The 17,085-nt window shown below is 37.3% G+C and overlaps 2 protein-coding genes across 7 annotated transcripts; both read right to left on the bottom strand.

Moving 5' to 3' along the window:
• Window positions 1-213: 213 nt before the first annotated feature.
• Window positions 214-10,302, bottom strand: LOC110765438 (uncharacterized). Of its 4 annotated transcripts, none has more exons than XM_088253662.1 (9): window positions 9,918-10,302; window positions 9,749-9,816; window positions 3,503-3,964; window positions 3,094-3,167; window positions 2,539-2,742; window positions 2,203-2,334; window positions 2,020-2,063; window positions 1,016-1,103; window positions 214-571 (listed from the first exon to the last, which is right to left on the bottom strand). In XM_088253662.1, exons 5-9 carry the CDS (start codon window positions 2,692-2,694, stop codon window positions 566-568), a joined length of 426 nt encoding a protein of 141 aa, XP_088109788.1. In that variant the 5' UTR covers window positions 2,695-2,742; window positions 3,094-3,167; window positions 3,503-3,964; window positions 9,749-9,816; window positions 9,918-10,302; the 3' UTR covers window positions 214-565. The 4 variants fall into 4 exon arrangements, with proteins under 4 accessions (XP_088109788.1, XP_088109786.1, XP_021824257.1 ...); XM_088253660.1 differs by having other exon boundaries at window positions 2,158-2,334; XM_021968565.2 differs by having other exon boundaries at window positions 2,158-2,258; window positions 2,541-2,742; window positions 9,918-10,297.
• A 597-nt stretch (window positions 10,303-10,899) lies between these two features.
• QPT (quinolinate phoshoribosyltransferase) lies at window positions 10,900-16,350 on the bottom strand. 3 transcript variants are annotated; one of them, XM_021968596.2, is made up of 12 exons: window positions 16,214-16,350; window positions 15,792-15,914; window positions 14,848-14,990; window positions 14,519-14,652; window positions 14,375-14,438; window positions 14,221-14,303; window positions 13,452-13,535; window positions 13,208-13,360; window positions 12,702-12,878; window positions 12,053-12,120; window positions 11,346-11,475; window positions 10,900-11,212 (listed from the first exon to the last, which is right to left on the bottom strand). In XM_021968596.2, exons 2-11 carry the CDS (start codon window positions 15,899-15,901, stop codon window positions 11,379-11,381), a joined length of 1,113 nt encoding a protein of 370 aa, XP_021824288.1. In that variant the 5' UTR covers window positions 15,902-15,914; window positions 16,214-16,350; the 3' UTR covers window positions 10,900-11,212; window positions 11,346-11,378. The 3 variants fall into 3 exon arrangements, with proteins under 3 accessions (XP_021824288.1, XP_088109782.1, XP_021824289.1); XM_088253656.1 differs by lacking the exon at window positions 16,214-16,350 and adding an exon at window positions 16,039-16,057; XM_021968597.2 differs by lacking the exon at window positions 16,214-16,350 and having other exon boundaries at window positions 10,900-11,221; window positions 15,792-15,982.
• Between the last annotated feature and the right edge of the window lie 735 nt (window positions 16,351-17,085).

The raw sequence follows: 17,085 nt of genomic DNA on the forward strand, positions 1-17,085 counted from the left end.
CAAGCAAAATAGCTTTTACTTGCATGTGAATTCAGAAGTACGCTAGTTGAGATTGTCGGCCATCTTCAACAATAATCTCACATTTGTGGTCGAAAGCAACAAGCATGGTGAAAATGGGGATCCGGAAAGCATATATAGATTTCACTAGCAAAAAAGCCCGCACGATGCTGCGGGTTCTAAAACCGCATGAAATGTGTACGAAGTTGTGAAATATGTAGGAAAAATGGTACTATATTTATATAGACATGGAGATCTAAATAGTGGCATCATGCTTTGTTTAACAAGTCTAAGTTACAAAAAATAGGTTAATAACATGTTTTTTATGCTGTTTGTCATGATTAAAATGCTGACCATATTTTAATAAATCAAGTAGCAGTCAAAACATCAAAATATCGACAATATTGAGTTGCTCATTGTTCAAAAGAGTTTGGATAGGTCTTTATATATATGCTACTGGATGGTGGAAGAGGATTTTTCTGCCTTGATCTCTGTTAGAAGGGGTTCTTTCTCTTGTTAGCTCTGCTGTATAGGTGGCTTATGTTCTTTCTTGTCCTCTGCGGAGGTTTTAACTCTGTTGGTACAAATTTGAAAAATGACAGGTGTTAATGTAAGCAGAATAAAGGCAGAAATAACAGGTTATAGGTTATAGTTTTGTTCATTACATCTAAAACATCTGATAAGGCCATCAAATTAGTAATAGGCCACCAAATTTAAACACCACATTAGTATTAGGCCATAAATTTTTTTTCCATCTATTTCATTTGTAAACTCTAATGGGTTTGAACAAAATGTACTTATCACCTACCCGTCAACTGGTGGGAACAGTTTTTTCACTAACGCCCTTAACTACGTAAACAACTACATTTAAAAAGTCGGCAAACAGATAATAAACAAACAGGAATTCTCATGTTTCACCAAAAACAAACAGTTTCACCTCTGAGCAACAATAAATTGCAGAAATTGTAAATTGAAATAAAGTTATGTTCCTGTATTCAATGAAAGAGCGCAAACTTACATTTGAATCTGCAGTGAAGTTGAAATACTGGAATAAGATTCCCAAGACCAAGAAAACAATTCCAACAATAATACCCAATGACTCAGGCCTGCAAAACACAAATGGAACATTAACTATAAAAGATAAGTTGGGGGTACGAAACATCAGACTAATATAATAGACTATTTATATTTTGGAAAAGCAAAAAGAGGATCTTCTCCGGTGCACACTTCATAATATTTGGATTTTGCATTTTCTAGAACAAACCTTCTGAAATAGAAATCTAGATTTCTCACTAAAATTAATTTATAGGGAATACAAAAGGGAAAACCAAAGTCAAAACTATGGATGATAATCACTGCCTTAATTGTCTAAATCACTGATGCTGCAAATCATCAAACTTTCCATAAACAACAGTCTAAACAATGAGCTCCAAAGACTCAGTAACATAGATGAAAGAGTTGAGTTGCAAATTTAGCATGCAGCAGGACCTATATAATTTTGGTTTTCCATGTGAGATAAGACAGACTCAATTAATTAATCCGTTGCAACACTGTTTTGGATATGAAGGAATATAAAAAATATGGACCCCAACAGAAATCACCACCTCTGTTACATTTCCTTTTCTCATACCAACAAATGGAAACATGAAAATATGAGGATATGAAGCGAAGACTGGTTTGTTTTCAAATTCATTCAGAGGACAATGACATCTTAATTGTGAGCGAAGACAGTTCCTACAACTCTGTCCTTGTGTATCATAAAGTTCTAATTCATCAAAATTATCTATCAGCCTCAGCATGTAGAATGCGAGACAGCGGTCTGCTTATATACCAAAAAACAAATAGACACACAAACACATACATATTACAACTAAAATTATTACAGCTGTGGTTCATTAGGCACAAATAACTTGAGTTTAATTAATTAGCACCACAATAAATAAGTCAATAATCTGAAGCCACCAAATACCAGGTTCACATGATGCCTTAAATCTTAAACCTAAAAATTGGTTAGAATATTACCCTGGAGAAGTTTTATGTGCTGGTTCCACCTTCAGTTTTTGAAGCTGACCAGTAAAGAAAATATCACCCTCATTCAATGCAATGTGAGAACAAAAACTCAACAAAAGTACTTGCAGCACAGAGTGCTTCAAAATTTACCTGATCTGCAAGTTCAATAATAAAGAAGTTTTCTACACCACTAACCAGAAAAGCATTTGGAAAAAGAGGAAATTTCCTTAAGAAGCTCCCAAGTTTGTCAACTGCATGAATCAACACATTACTGGAGAATTTACAATTTCTTGATTCAGGGGCTGAAGATGCATTACCAGAAAACCCACCCGAGTGAGAAAAAAATATAAACCTCGAAAGTAAAAGAAATAGATCTCACTGGACATGAGAATTAATGAAGAATTCTAAAGTTAATTTTAAATTTCAATGCTAAATATATTGGCTCCTCAATCAATGTCATGGCTAGAATGATAGTTATCCACATCAAGTAAAAAGTTCCCTGTAAAAGTTAAAAAAAATCATGAACTCCTGACCTACAGGGATTTTATTCAACCGTTTGGGCTCCAAAGCAACATCCTCAAGAAGATACTGAAATACAATGTGGGGTAAAACAACACAAAAATGTAATGAAAATTTCGTAAAGTTCTTCAACAAAAGCATATAAATGTCAACTTTATGAGGGCTCATACACGAAAGAGGGATTGAAATCGCCTTGTATTTGATTGAGTATCAATCCTGAAAATATGCAGAGAGTGCCATTAATAAGTTTGTTAAGCTAAATGGAGAATAAATTATATATTGTGTGCAAGCACAAATTAAACCTAGTAACTTTTTTTTCGGTTACAATTAAACCTAGTAACTTTGAAAAGGAAGAAAAAGAACAAATTTGATTATCCAAATATGCTATTTGTCATTATATATATGTATAGGAGCAGCCAGAAGAAGAATGCTATTTGAAAAACAACAATATAATATTTGACAGATAATCATATTCTCTGTTTCATCAGTCATTCAAATCTTCCCTTTCAGAAAGCCAATTTTAAACAGAGTAAATAAAGTCCAAAAAGTCAGTTTCCTTGAGAATACCTTTACCAGTCAAAATCCGTCTGATTTTGTGCTGTAGCTGTAGTGGGTTGGGCTTGAACGCACATTAGCGTCGCCTGCATGGAATGGATCGAAATCTTAACTTATTCTAATCCTAACCAATTTTTATCAAACACCTTCTCCGCTACTTGAGCTAATTCCAAGAGCATACACCGAAATTATTTTTGAGTAAAAGCAAAAACAACCCGGCAAAGGGTTTTAAGGTAAATCTAAAGTAAATCTAGATACACCCAGTCTCTTATTCATAAGTCACATGTATTAGATAAAACTAAATATTTTCAATCATTCGTAAATCATATGTATCAAGTAAATCTGAATAAACTTAACTATGAGCAAACCATGCGTATATGGTAAATAAAAATTCATGAAATGAAGTGGAAAACTCATGTACCTGACGGATAACAGTGGTGGATATGCACATTGTGGATGATGACATTGCTTATGAACTGCAATGTGATGCAGCCACCACCCACACAGTGGACATTGGCTCCACGGCCATCAAGGGTCTTGTAGCTGTTGAAGATGAGCTCTTGGGAGAGCTTGATGAGCATGTTGCCAGGGAACACAATCCAGAGAGGCTCAGTCTGTATCACAGCATATCTCAGAGTGCCTGGCCTTGGATTCACAGCATCATCATTAGAAGAGTCTGACAATATAATACTCACCACCTTTGTCTCCAAGAGCATATTGGCCAAACCCAATTGCACAATCTGCTAAGCTCTGCCTGTTGTTTGGCCTATTTGGGTCACATTCCCAACAGTCATCTATTGGGTTTCCTGTTAGGCATGAAGATTCCTGGTATTTTTGGGTTCCTTGCAGCATTTGCCTTCTTGCCAAAGAAGCATAAACCTTCCTGAAAAATAAAGGGAAAAAAGAAGTAAAGATTGATAACTCAGATCTACATAAGGCTGAGAAACAGAAGAAAACAGAGGGAAAAAAAAGAGGTAATTAAAAACATTGATTTGTGTATATTTACAACCAAATGAAGACACATTGGGAATATATATAAAGGATCCTTTATTGCAAAAATCTTTCAAGGCTAGCTAGCTACCAGAAAAACCATTAAATAACAAAGCTAACTCTGTTAACTTGGTAAGGTTTCCATAGTCTTCTGGAATTGGCCCTGTTAAATCATTGTTAGAAATATCAATAATACTCAAGTTCAATGCTTCAACCACTTGAGGTACATCACCAGACAGGCTGTTGTAGAAGAGATAGATTATACTCAAATTCTTCAACATAAACAAACCACTTGGGATTGTCCCATTTAAACTGTTGCATGCCAAACCACATAAACCAGTCCCATAAACCAAAACAAAACAAAAATTATCAAATTCAAATCCCCAGTCCCATAAACCAGTATAAGAACGAATTTGAATTAAAACCCTGTAGTAAAAGAATGAACATATCTTTAAACAGAGCTACCCAAATAGCAGCATATTCTGCTTACCAAAACAGAGCTACCCAAATAGCAGCATATTCTTATTTTTCAGGAAGGTTTATGCTTCTTTGGCAAGAAGGCAAATGCTGGGTTAACACCTTAGGTGACTTTGCTTGTCTTCTCTCGTTTTTAATGAATATTTTATGCTGGAATGTCAGAGGTGCAGCATGCACCAAATTTAGAGTTACTATGCTGGAGCTAATTAAGGGCCTGTTTGGGAGTGCTTCTAAAAGGTCCAAAAGCGCTTTCTAATAACTAAAAGCGCTTCTGACAGCGTTTGGCAAAAAAGTTTAGAAGCGCTTCTGGGTCATAGAAGCGCTTCTTGGAGAAGCACCTGTTATGTGCTTCTTCAGGAAGCACTCCCAAGTGTTTTTTCACGAAGCACTTTAATTTTTTATGAAAATTCAAGATTTTTATAATAAAAGCGCTTTTGTTAGAAGCGCTTATGAGCAGAAGTACTTCCTAGAGAAGCATTCCCAAACGAGCCCTAAGTTGCACCATATAGATATTCTTTTTGTCTGTGAGCCAAGGATTGGTGGAAACAAGGCTCTCAAAGTGATTCACTCCTTGGGTTTTACTGATTATGAGGTGGTAGACCCCGTGGGTTTCTCTGGTGGTCTTTGGCTTTTGTGGAACAAAAACAACGTGAAAGTTGAGATTCTTGGCACGTCCAACCAGTCTATTTCTGCTGCTGTGTCTTGGCCAGGCCAACATACCTGGCTCTTCATTGCTATTTATGCTAGTCCTTGCATTACCAAAAGGGATAAATTGTGGGATTATCTCAATTTTATTGCCAGCTGCCACCAAATGCCTTGGCTTGTTGCTGGTGATTTTAATGATATGCTTCACCTAGATGATAAAGCAGGGGGATCTCCTTTATGCAGACTCAAGGGTTTTAGAAAGTGGTTTGATGAAAATGATATGATCGACTTAGGTTTTTCTGGACCCAAATTTACTTGGAGCAACAAAAGGGTCTTTGAAAGAATTGATAGAGGTATTTGCAACATTCAATGGAGGCGGTATTTTGCTGAAGCTTTTGTGCACCACCTCCCGAAGACCAAGTCTGACCACTGTCCTATTAAAATCTGCCTCAAATCGCGAATTGCGTCCTGCCCCAGCTCTAGGCCTTTCAGATTTGAAGCTATGTGGCTAAAGCATGATCATTTTCGTGATTTTATTTCTCGACTGTGGAAAGAAAATGCTGGGTCTGCTTTGGAGAAATCTTGTAGTCTGGTGGAGCCCCTCAAACTTTGGAACCATACTGTGTTTGGCCATTTGAAGCAAAGGAAAGCCGAGCTCCTTGCTAGACTCAATGGTATCCAAAAAGCTTTGTGTCACATGCCTAATCCTTTCCTCAGCCTTTTGGAAAATTCTCTAATTGGGGACTATAATGCAGTCTTGGAACAAGAGGCATTATTCTGGCAGCAGAAATCAAGAGTGAAATGGCTGCAAGAAGGGGACCGAAACACCAAGTTTTTCCACTTAACTACCATCATCAGAAGAAGAAAAAACAGAATTGAAAAATTAAAGATGGATAATGGTAATTGGGTGGAGGATGCTAATGGTATAAAAGACCTTGCTGTGAACTATTTCCTTGACCTTTTCTCTGAGAACCACCGGGATTACAACTTACCCACTATGCCTAATTTATTTCCCAGCATTATGGAGAATGATCTAGCTTCTTTGGGGGCTAATATTGATATCAGCGACGTCAAGGATAGCCTTTTCAACATTGGTGGCCTGAAAACCCCGGGTGTTGATGGGTTCCCTGCTTGCTTCTATCAAAATCAGTGGAAGTTGTGTGGTGAGGATATCTATAAGATGGTCGCCCAAGCCTTCAGTGACTGCAGAATTCCCACAGGTTTGAATGCTACCTTGATAACCCTTATTCCTAAACTAGAAAATCCTGTGCTTATGACGCATTTTAGACCCATTAGCCTTTGCTGCACTCTTTATAAGGTTATTTCTAAAGTGATTGTTGCTAGATTGAGGCCTATTCTGCCAAAGCTCATAAGCCCTCATCAAGTTAGCTTTGTTCCTGGGAGACATATTACTGACAACATTCTGATTGCTCAAGAACTCATGCATAAATTCAGGCACACTAAGGGCAAAAAAGGCTTAATAGCGTGGAAGATCGATCTGTCTAAAGCCTATGACAGACTTAGTTGGAGTTTCATCGAAATGGTTCTTAATGAAATTGGGCTTCCACCTAATCTGATTCTTTTGATCCTTCAGTGTGTCTCTTCTGTCACTTATCAAGTGTGTGTAAATGGGGAACTCACTGAGACCTTCACTCCTAAAAATGGTATTCGACAAGGTGACCCCCTCTCACCTTATCTCTTTGTCCTTTGTATTGAAAAACTATCACATCTCATTGTAGATGCTGTAGAGAAGCGTACTTGGAAACCAGTGAAGTCTGCTCAAACTGGGCCTGCAGTATCCCATTTGTTCTTCGCCGACGACTTGATTCTTTTTGCTGAAGCGAGCACGCAGCACGCTAGAGTCATGAAACAATGCCTTGAGATTTTCTGCAAAGCCTCGGGCCAAATTGTCAATTTTGAGAAATCTGCTATCTACTGTTCCCCGAATACTAATAAGGAGTTAGCGGCTAAAATCAGTTTTATTTCTGGCTCACCTCTCACAAATAATTTAGGCAAGTACTTGGGGATGCCTCTGTTGCACACTAGGGTGAATAAGGCCACCTACTGCAAGCTTGTGGAGAAAATGCACGCTAAACTTGCATCCTGGAAAAGTAAAGTACTTTCTATTGCAGGAAGAGCAACTCTAATCCAAGCTGTCACCTCTGCTATTCCTATTTATGCTATGCAAACTGTCAAATTGCCTATGAGTATTTGTGGGGATCTTGATAGATTAAATCGGAATTTTTTTTGGGGAGGCAGTGACAAGAAACAGAAAATTCATCTATGTCAGTGGGACATTGCAAGTAGACCTAAGAGCCATGGTGGTCTTGGCTTCAAGAAAACTCATCATATGAACCAAGCCCTTCTAGCTAAAAGTGCCTGGAGATTATTGAAGAAGGAGGAGGGCTTGTGGTCTCAGATTTTTGAGAAAAAAATACTTAAAGGGTCATTCCTTTTGTGAACCTCCTTTGACTCCTACGAAAAACTGCTCTCCCACGTGGAAGGGGATTTTATTTGGTGCTCAAATTCTTGATAAAGGATTGACCTGGAGGCTTGGAAAAGGAGATCGTGTCAACTTTTGGAAAGACAAATGGTTATGCGATGAAGCTCTTATCTACCATGTGGATGCTACTCCTGATAGAGATTTGAATGTTGCTGTCTCAGATTTCTTTACTAATGGCTGGTGGGATGTAGAAAAGCTACAAAGTGTGCTACCTGAGGATTGGGTCCAGAAAATTATAAATTGTCCTGTTGACTTTGGGGGGCGGTTAAAGGACTGCCAAATCTGGAAACCTACTCCTAATGGGTTGTTCTCTGTCAAGTCGGCGTACAACTTACTTTTCAAAGGGACAGAGTGGTTACATCCTTGGTGGAAAGTGCTATGGAAACTCAGAGTCCCTCCCAAGATTCAAATTTTCTTCTGGTTGGTTTTCCAGGAAAAAATTTTGTCGAATGATCAGCGTACTCACAGGCATTTAACTGCAAATCCGGATTGTAACATCTGTGAGTGGCCTATTGAATCAACCATGCATATCCTGCGGGACTGCCCTAGAGCAAGAAGAGTGTGGAATTTATTTATTGTTAATACTCTTGACTCCTCCTTCTACCAAGCTGAGTTACACCCTTGGCTTTTAAACAACCTGTGCTCTAAGGTACAATCCTCTCAGATCCCTTGGAAAATTTTATTTGTGTTCATCTGCTGGCACATATGGAAATGGAGGAATGAGTTTATCTTTAAAGCTACTGCTGCCATCCAGAATAATATTGATAGGGTGCATGTCATGCTGGCTTGGATTCCCCCTGTTTTGGGGGTGGTTAAACTAAATGTGGACGGATCCAGCAAAGAAAGTATTGGAGCTATTGGTGCTGGAGGAGTTCTCAGAGACCACCTAGGACAATGGCTTGGTGGGTTTGCTGTCAATTTGGGGAAAGGAAAAATTCTTGAAGCTGAGTTATGGGGCTTGTTTTTTTGCCTAAAGCTTGCTGTGGAAAAACATGTTGATGATGTTGTTATTGAAATGGACTCAGCTATTGCTGTGAAGCTCATACAGAATGCTGAGGTGGATAATTTTCATCCTACTACTGGCCTGGTTAGTAATTGCAAGAGGATCATGAACCAGTTTAGAAGGGTTGACATTCAACACATTTATAGAGAGAGGAATTCTGTTGCAGATGGTTTAGCTACTTGGAGTCACAACCTTGACATGGGGTATTGGTACCTTGATGATAGCCCTGTTTGGATTGGCAACCTGTTGACTGATGATTCGCTGGGGGTTGCTAAGACCCGTTTGATAAATGTTGTGTAATCTGTGTGTTTTTTCCTTTGGGGTTCTTTAACCCCCTTTTCTCATCAACAAAAAAAAAAACAGAGCCTCCACTCTACAATACCAAACATTTTATATATTAGTGGATAGCTCTAAGCACAGGACTTCCCCATCAAAGTAATTCATTTACTGTGCAATGTAAGTTATCAGTGTGCAGAACACTCTGATTTCAGTAACAATAAAAATTTCAAGAATCTCATTTGGTTCTTGATAGAAACTAAACTAATTCTTGGATTGCAAAACTTAGCATAAACAAATTGGGGAGTAGGAAACCCAAGCTTCAGTAACAAAATCAAGCATTGGCATAAGGAAATCGCGTTCACATGCTAATCTAAAACCTAAAACCTAAAACCTAAAACCTAAAACACTAAACACTAAACAGAAACTGTCAGACTTGTTTCGAATTCTTGAACTGAAAAGTAAAAACCACCTTTTCAAAAACAAAAACAAAAATTGAAAAGAAATCAGCGCATTCTACATCAAGCTTCAAGAATCTATAGCATTGAGATCATCAGAAACAAAAACAACGACAAATACAATAAGAGATATCTATTTATTAGAATTATTGCCTAGCACACAGAAAATCTATAACCAGACGCAAACAAAAAATATATATTTATTAGAATTATAATTCTGCTCTGAAGTCATAAAAATAAATATTTTTTTTAAAAAAAAAGGAGGAGTCTATAACCACACGCAAAAAGAATATCAGTCACACAGACATCAATTACCAGATTGATGAGCAGACTGGGGGTTCTCATATTGATCACTCCAGTTCTTTTTCCTTAGTTCTTCCTCCCTGTAAGAACAAACCAAACTCAATTTCTGATTTACTTCTCAATTTTCAACATGACAAATGAATAAACCAACCTAGAAAACCAAAAAAACGTTAAAACCAACCTCTTTTTACGAAACCTAGAAATCCTTTGAGGTAAACCCGTGCGATGAGAAGAAGGATGAAGCGCAGCTGGAATGAGAACACACGAACGCAACATCTGAGAGGAAAACCGATGAGATAAGGACCAAGAGGGCGGCTGGATTTGCAGCGCGCCTCCCCAAACAAAAATCGACGGCTCCCCACGCATGCAGAACAGTGAACTCTGATCTTCCATGGCTGCCCCCAATCAGCCTACTGGTTCGAAACGGACTGGAAAGCTCTGAGCGAACGAAACCTTAGAATCGAAAGAGATGTGAATGGAAACAAGGTGGTTGGTGTGAGTGATTCGGCACTCTCATTCCTTAAGAGAGAGAGGGGGTTCGATCCCTGCTCTCGTATGGGCCGACCCGGTGTGAGTGGGGATTAGTCTGAGTTGTGGTTAAGGCTTAAAGGTGCCACTCATAGTTGGGGCCCATCCAGGACCACCTCATAGTTCAGATAAAAAAAAAAAAAAGATGTGAATGGGAAGGGGCAAAAAGGGAACATAAGGAAGAATTAAGTAAAGCGCAAAACCGTCACGTCACTATTGCTAAGCTACAGTCTATGAACAGTGAATTCGTGAACTCAGTTTTAGATTTAGTATATATATAATTTTAGACCATTTCAGCAGCTCAATATACTACTGAATCTGAATGTAAGTTTGGTGTTGCTGTATTTTGTTGGTTTACAAACTCGTATGGTGTTTTATAATATACTAAAAGCTTTTACAATATCATGCATTACATTACAACATAGCAATTAGGTATTGGAGTACGGGTAATGCTAGGCATACCACATTTTTATACCACATTCCCACCAATATAATGAGGCCCGCATTTATTAGAGAGGTGGTACACAATGCAGTTTATAAATGTGGCATGCCAATTCAAGGATGCATGTGTGATGTGTCTTCTTCTTCTCATCATTTGTTAAATGAAAAAATAAAATAAAAGAGCTGCAGAAATCTTTGCAGAATCTGAAGTTTTTTTTATAATGATTTTATTCAGTACGGAAGTCAGAAGTTCATCTTATATGATCATCTTCAGTTTCATATATACCAAGTTGCTAATAATTGACTTATAACATAAAATTAGACCCTTAATGATATATAAAATATATCAAATTGGAATACTATAAATAAATCTTGAAGATTTGTTCAAAGAGCATGTTGCCCGTCCAGCACCACGAGGTCAAGCGCAGAGGGGCATGCCTCCATTTGCTGTCTTTAGATCCATTTTGCCGGTTTTGCACCAATTGTTGAAAAGTTCAAAGTCACCACCTAGAAAAGCTTATAACAACAACTCGTAAACGTTTGGGTTCAAATAGCAATATTGAGACATGGTCAATCTTTATCAAGGACAAGAACCCTATCAGATTTTATCATAAACATGAAACTTTAACATCAATATTACCTTCGGAAACAAATATTACAGTATGAACGACGGTCATGCTCGTTGAGTGCGCCTTCCAACTTGAAGAGCCAACTCCGTATCAATCTTGAGGGAGATGTCTAGAGCCTTTACAGAATGAGTCAGTGCACCACTGCAAACATAACAAAGCACTTTGTAAACATTCCAGGAATACTCCAAGTGCACACTATCTATTGCTCGTGAATGCAAGCCAATCAATAACAGGACTTAACTATCGGTAAACTATCTTTCACTATGTTATGCCCCGCAACCTATTGCACTGAGATGTACTTCTCACAACCTCGACTGATGAGATTATGAACTACTTTCTTTTTATGTCACACAGAAGCGATGTGAGGATCTTGTCACACAGAAGAGATGCGAGGATCCTCAAAGTGGAATTATACAATTGCTAGATCCTAACTTTGAGTCGTCCATCCCCACTCAAAAGTAGTACATCTCCACAGTCAAGGTATGTTTGTTACTCCTACTGTGTGGTAATATGACAGGTTAAAAGTTTATCTATCTCGGAATACCTAGACAACATATTATGGCCTAAAAGAAAAGGGCAGCATATGATTTCTGTCCACTTAAAATAACTCCAGATGGCAGATTAAACGGCATCTGTCATGCCAAGCCACAAAAGAACTCTTCTCCCCACATATAAAATTTGTAGATTTACTGATTGAGATTAGAAGCTGCAAATTTACCTAGAAATATAGTCAACCCCTGTTTGTCCAATTTTGTGTACTGTTTCAAGAGTAACATTGCCGGATGCCTGTCACAGTAAGCAGATTAGTCAGAAATAAAAAGCGAAAAAATCCAATCCATACAATCAGTAGTTATTTCCATATTAAGGCAGCAATGAAAATATCTGCTAACTTCTTTGTGGGGCTTGCCCCCCCTTGCTCATAAATAAAAAAAAAAAAAAAAATCTGCTAACATGAAAGACTGCATTTGAATCGCCCAAAAAGAAGAAGGGTGGCAAGAAAGTGGTTAACCTAGATTTGAAGAAAGAGGCTTCAACATAAAAGAGGGAAGATACAATTTAAGATATTTATGGCAAAACGCAACCATCCAAACAATCACTATCTAAATCTAAATCCATATTTTTTAGAAACATGGTGTTAAAAATGAGGGTCACCGCATTGAAATTATGGCATGGCATGACAAATGTATAAAGCAAATCAGGTGCTTTGTAGCATATTATTATTGCTAGAAGTGTGAATGGAATGAACTTTAAGCTACTTCAATTTTTAAGGTCTAAAAGGAGACCAAACATTAGTGACAACTCCTTTTAGGTCTACAGATAAACCAAATCGGAAACCATAAGAAAACTGAATAAGTAATTTTAAGTACCTCAGTTTCAAATCTTCGACCAATCAAATTCACAGCTTGTTCAAGCATGGTCACATCAACATCCCCATTCGGTAGTGGTACAACCATATTATCCAACATTATTCGGGTCAAGGAAGTCTTTGTTTGAGATGCATAATCCAATACCTTGTCTACCTCCTCAATTGTCCGGGTCTCAACCTGGGAATTAAATCAAAATATCCATTTAATGATTTCAGTCACCAGGACATCTTATCCCGTCCATCTGTTTTATTGGTGAGCAATGATCATTCACGCACATGTCCCCACATAAATACACACAAACATGAGAGAGAGAGAGAGAGCTAAGCATTCTTTAACAGATTGCACAATAAATGCAGGACATATCAACTTATATCACATAGAATGTCTGTAAAAACTTACTGTTAACTGAGAATGTTTTTATCATGAGTCATGTGATGAATTGCCAAAAAAAAGGTTTGACAGGATTTAAAGCGTAGTACTATAGATCTTAGAAGTTGCAAAATTACCTCAACCTCCATCTGAAGATTCCTTTGCTCTAAATACAGGTCTACAGATTTGAGGGCATTTGCGATGCCTCCAGCTATTGATATATGATTATCTTTTATCATTACCATATCAAATAAACCCATTCTGTGATTTCGACCTCCGCCAATGAGTACCTACGACAAGAGGTTTTCATTAAGATTGAGAAAAAACTAATATATCACTAACCAAAACATGTTGGTGTGTAGTAGAAGCAAGGATCTACACCGCCCACTTGTCCACCAAACGTAAACCTGGAGCAGTTTTTCTTGTCTCTAAAATATGTGCAGGGCTTGCAAGATCTGCCATTGCCTGCATACACACACAAACATTGGAAATATCTTCTTTACACAGCCGAAAAATATGGAATATTTATACACATTCAATAGGCAAACATGAGTCAAGTTATTTTTCTCTCGTCTACCACCCACTTTAGAGTTTTATCATTAATTTCATTATTTTGCACTCTCAAAGCATCATGCTTAGTGTGGCTCTGCACACAGCATTAAATATCAGTCATGGTGTTATTAGTAAGAGTTGTGAGCGTTCTGTTATTATCAAAATATAGTCTAAGTTTGAGACATATATCAGTAACAACTGACAAAAAGGAAAACAAGGTTAATCTCTTTTAAAAATATTGACAAGGCTAAGTAGTTGGTTTATAAATACAAATTATCCTAAATCCTTCTGATCAAATGGTACTCAGAACTTCATAACAGGGAAGCCCTAGTCCACTCTGAATTCCTTCCCTCTCGCATGGTAAATTCCAGACCTCTCTTTCATAGAAGAAGAGGAACTACAACAACTACTGGTTTGTGCTAAATATTTTAATCAAAACATATAAATGCGATAAACAATCGCTTCAGATTTTTAAACCGTCAAGATCAGCATTGCAACGGCATGCCCCCAATTATGTTCTCTAATGCTATTGATTATAGTTTAAGATAGCCTATTCATTGATTTTAGTTACAGAAGGCATAGAGGGAAACAAGAATACCTTAGTTAAAGTTGCTACTCCACTCATCCTCTGCATAAAATTCAGTGCTACCCTCTCAGCTACAACAATGCTGTGTGCTCGTCCTGCATATCAATTTGTTAAATTCTCAAGGAGTTTTCAAAAACTCCTAAAATTTCTACACATTCTAATTTACCATAAACTTTTCCAAAATCTAGGCCTTTATGTACAGAGTCTCCATCCTTTTGTGACCACTCAACCTGTATTGAAATGTAAACCACTAATGATTGGACACGAAGAACAAAAACAATCCAAGCACACAAAGTCCAGTCCTTTATACCTTCAGAGAAGGATCCACTTCATGAAATACCATCTCTGCAAGTGCAATTCCAGCAATTATACCATTCTCCTTCGCCAAAAAATGGGCTTCTACTTCCATATCAGATGGAATGGTAGCCAGACATGTCACGTCACCTACAATTGAAGCAACAATCTTAATAATATTTTTTTGAACATGAAGTTTTTAAACTGCCCATTCATATATCCTGGATTTAGTAGCATTTCATATGAAAAACAATATAGAGGAATCAGATCTCAATATTAAAACCACTTGAAATTGGTGCTTTGGGAAAAACAGAAGAACCATATAAAACAAGAAATAATGCAAACCTCGATCCCCAGCATCTTCAGAAAGTGCCGACTTGATAACACCCCACAAATCATAGGTGGGATGTGAAGGAGGCTTTATTGGCAAGGATTCAAATGATATTCTGGGATTTTCAGTTTGAGTTGCAGACATTCTAACAATCTTCCTGCAAGGGTTCAGACAAGTCAAATGATTGCACATCAGCTGTCTAATATGCCATCAACTATGAACATAAACAAAACTTGAATCTGCATTAAAGAAGAACAATAAAAGGATAAAAAGAGTTGGAAGAAAGTATAAGTTTATAACATATTTGACGTCTGAATCTCTTAAGTATTGGTGACCCCTTAATTCAAATAACAAAGTTTCTTCATCAAATCACAAAATGTGATGAGCAAAGTTACCCTTTCCCTCGTCCCTGAGCTTGACAATAGTTTTAGGGAGTGCATTATTCAACATCATCACAGTTAACTTGTCTCGTCATGATGCTAATAACCATTAGATAAAGTAATTATGTAGTCGATATCACTATAGCTAAACTTGCCAAAAGCAGTAGGCTAACAAGAACAAACCACACAACCTATATAATTCCCAGAAACTGCAATGGGCAGAGAAATACAAACTGAAAGAGATAAACGGGGATCGGGATATTAACGAAACCTGCCATCCTTAAGTACTCTTTCTATAACCAATAAACTATAAAACAAGTATTGTTTGGTATTTGAGATAGTGTGAAAAACTAAAAATGAAGATGCAATTGAGTTGCTTGGGTCCATTCCCAGATAGTTCCCTGAAATTGGATGTTGCACACCATGAATTACAGCTAATAGTTCAACAAAAAAGAGGTCACAAATCCGAAGAATACAACAAATTGAATGAGACACAGCTTTACTTTGCGCATGATAAATGATAACACGGAAAGAAAAAAAGTTATTGAAAGTACGGCGGGGATGGAGGAGGGTATTACCTGATCGGCGATCGAAAGCGGAAGCCGAGAGGAGGGTCGTAGAGAATCCCGGTTGCAGAGGAAGCGTTGCAGGAGTTTTGCAGAGAGAAACAACGAGAGGCAGAGCCCATCTCCTTAAAGTTCCTATCAATTAAAACGAACACATCACTCAACCTAAAGCAAAACTTATCAGAACAGAACACAACGCCCAAAACTCAAACACACTCTCTCAGTAGCCGCTAAAAACAAAATACGACAAAAAAAAAACCTCGTTTTACAAAAAAGAAAATAGTCAATAGATAAAAGTCAGCAACTTGGCATCCTTGGATTGTCAAATTGCAGGCTTTCAGTTGTGCAAACTTTTATATTGAATTTCAGACAAAAAGGAAAAAACTTTATGCTTAAATAAATCACATCTGGAGAACAAAGATGATCTTATTCACCAAGTAATATATGTGACCCGAGGAAGTTTTTAACACTAGCAGTTTGAGAATGATAAAATGTCACAGAGTTGTAGCTTGTTGTAGGGCATATTATTATATATATTGGTCTACTTCAAATCTCTCTAATACTGGTCTACTTCAATGGCTTATGGGCTGATGGCGATTTTTCATATATATATTTTTAACACGTGATGGATTTTGAAGATTGTTTGGCAAAAAATAACCTGATTTTATATCAAACAACATCCAAATCATGACATAGTTTGTAGGCACTTTCTTGGAACCCTGCCAAGAGGCTGGCTGTGGGCAGTTTTCATTATACAATTGTCACGTTTTACATACCATGTACTGCCAAGACCTCGCCAAACTGCTAGTTATACTAAATCTATAGGACTCTGCCTTGAATCTCACTTATGAACCAACAACTTGGCAGGGAAAACAACATGCTAGCCCAGACCAAGACCAAGATGCTGCTTATGACTGTTTCCTTTTGGACTCTTTAGTTTTAGGTCGTGGCAGATACATGATTTGAAAGCCAAATGAGCAAAATTTATATACTAAACTCAACGGTACGTGTGAATTTCATTAATAAACATAAAAAGATACACGATGATGTAATGAGCCTTACCCTAAAATGGATCTCTATACATACCAACATTTTTTTATGTAGAAAGAATTTTAATCAAAAATACCAACAAAAAATCAAACAAATTATCATAGAGCATCTCAACAATATAAACAACAAATCAAAGATCTCAACAAAATTCCTAAAATCAAAGCCTTAATTAATTTTAACAAAATCCTCAAATTATAATTTATACCTAATTAATTCTTAGAATACTCAATTTTAAATTAAAACTATAATTATATAT

This window comes from Prunus avium, chromosome 1 (genome assembly GCF_965620075.1).
Source record: "Prunus avium chromosome 1, drPruAviu1.hap1.1, whole genome shotgun sequence".
In the NCBI taxonomy this organism is placed as follows: Eukaryota; Viridiplantae; Streptophyta; class Magnoliopsida; order Rosales; family Rosaceae; genus Prunus; species Prunus avium.

Excerpts from the sequence above, each read along its gene's own strand:
- QPT (XM_021968596.2), bottom strand. The coding sequence starts at position 15,901 with ATGGGCTCTGCCTCTCGTTGTTTCTCTCTGCAAAACTCCTGCAACGCT. Across the intron at positions 14,304-14,374 it reads AGATTTTGGAAAAGTTTATG|GACGAGCACACAGCATTGTT; the intron begins GTAAATTAGAAT and ends ATTGATATGCAG. Across the intron at positions 13,361-13,451 it reads GTTTGGTGGACAAGTGGGCG|GTACTCATTGGCGGAGGTCG; the intron begins GTGTAGATCCTT and ends CTCTTGTCGTAG.
- LOC110765438 (XM_088253660.1), bottom strand. The coding sequence starts at position 2,694 with ATGAGCCCTCATAAAGTTGACATTTATATGCTTTTGTTGAAGAACTTT. Across the intron at positions 2,064-2,157 it reads TTATTGAACTTGCAGATCAG|CTTCAAAAACTGAAGGTGGA; the intron begins GTAAATTTTGAA and ends TTTACTGGTCAG. Across the intron at positions 1,104-2,019 it reads GCACATAAAACTTCTCCAGG|GCCTGAGTCATTGGGTATTA; the intron begins GTAATATTCTAA and ends TGTGTTTTGCAG.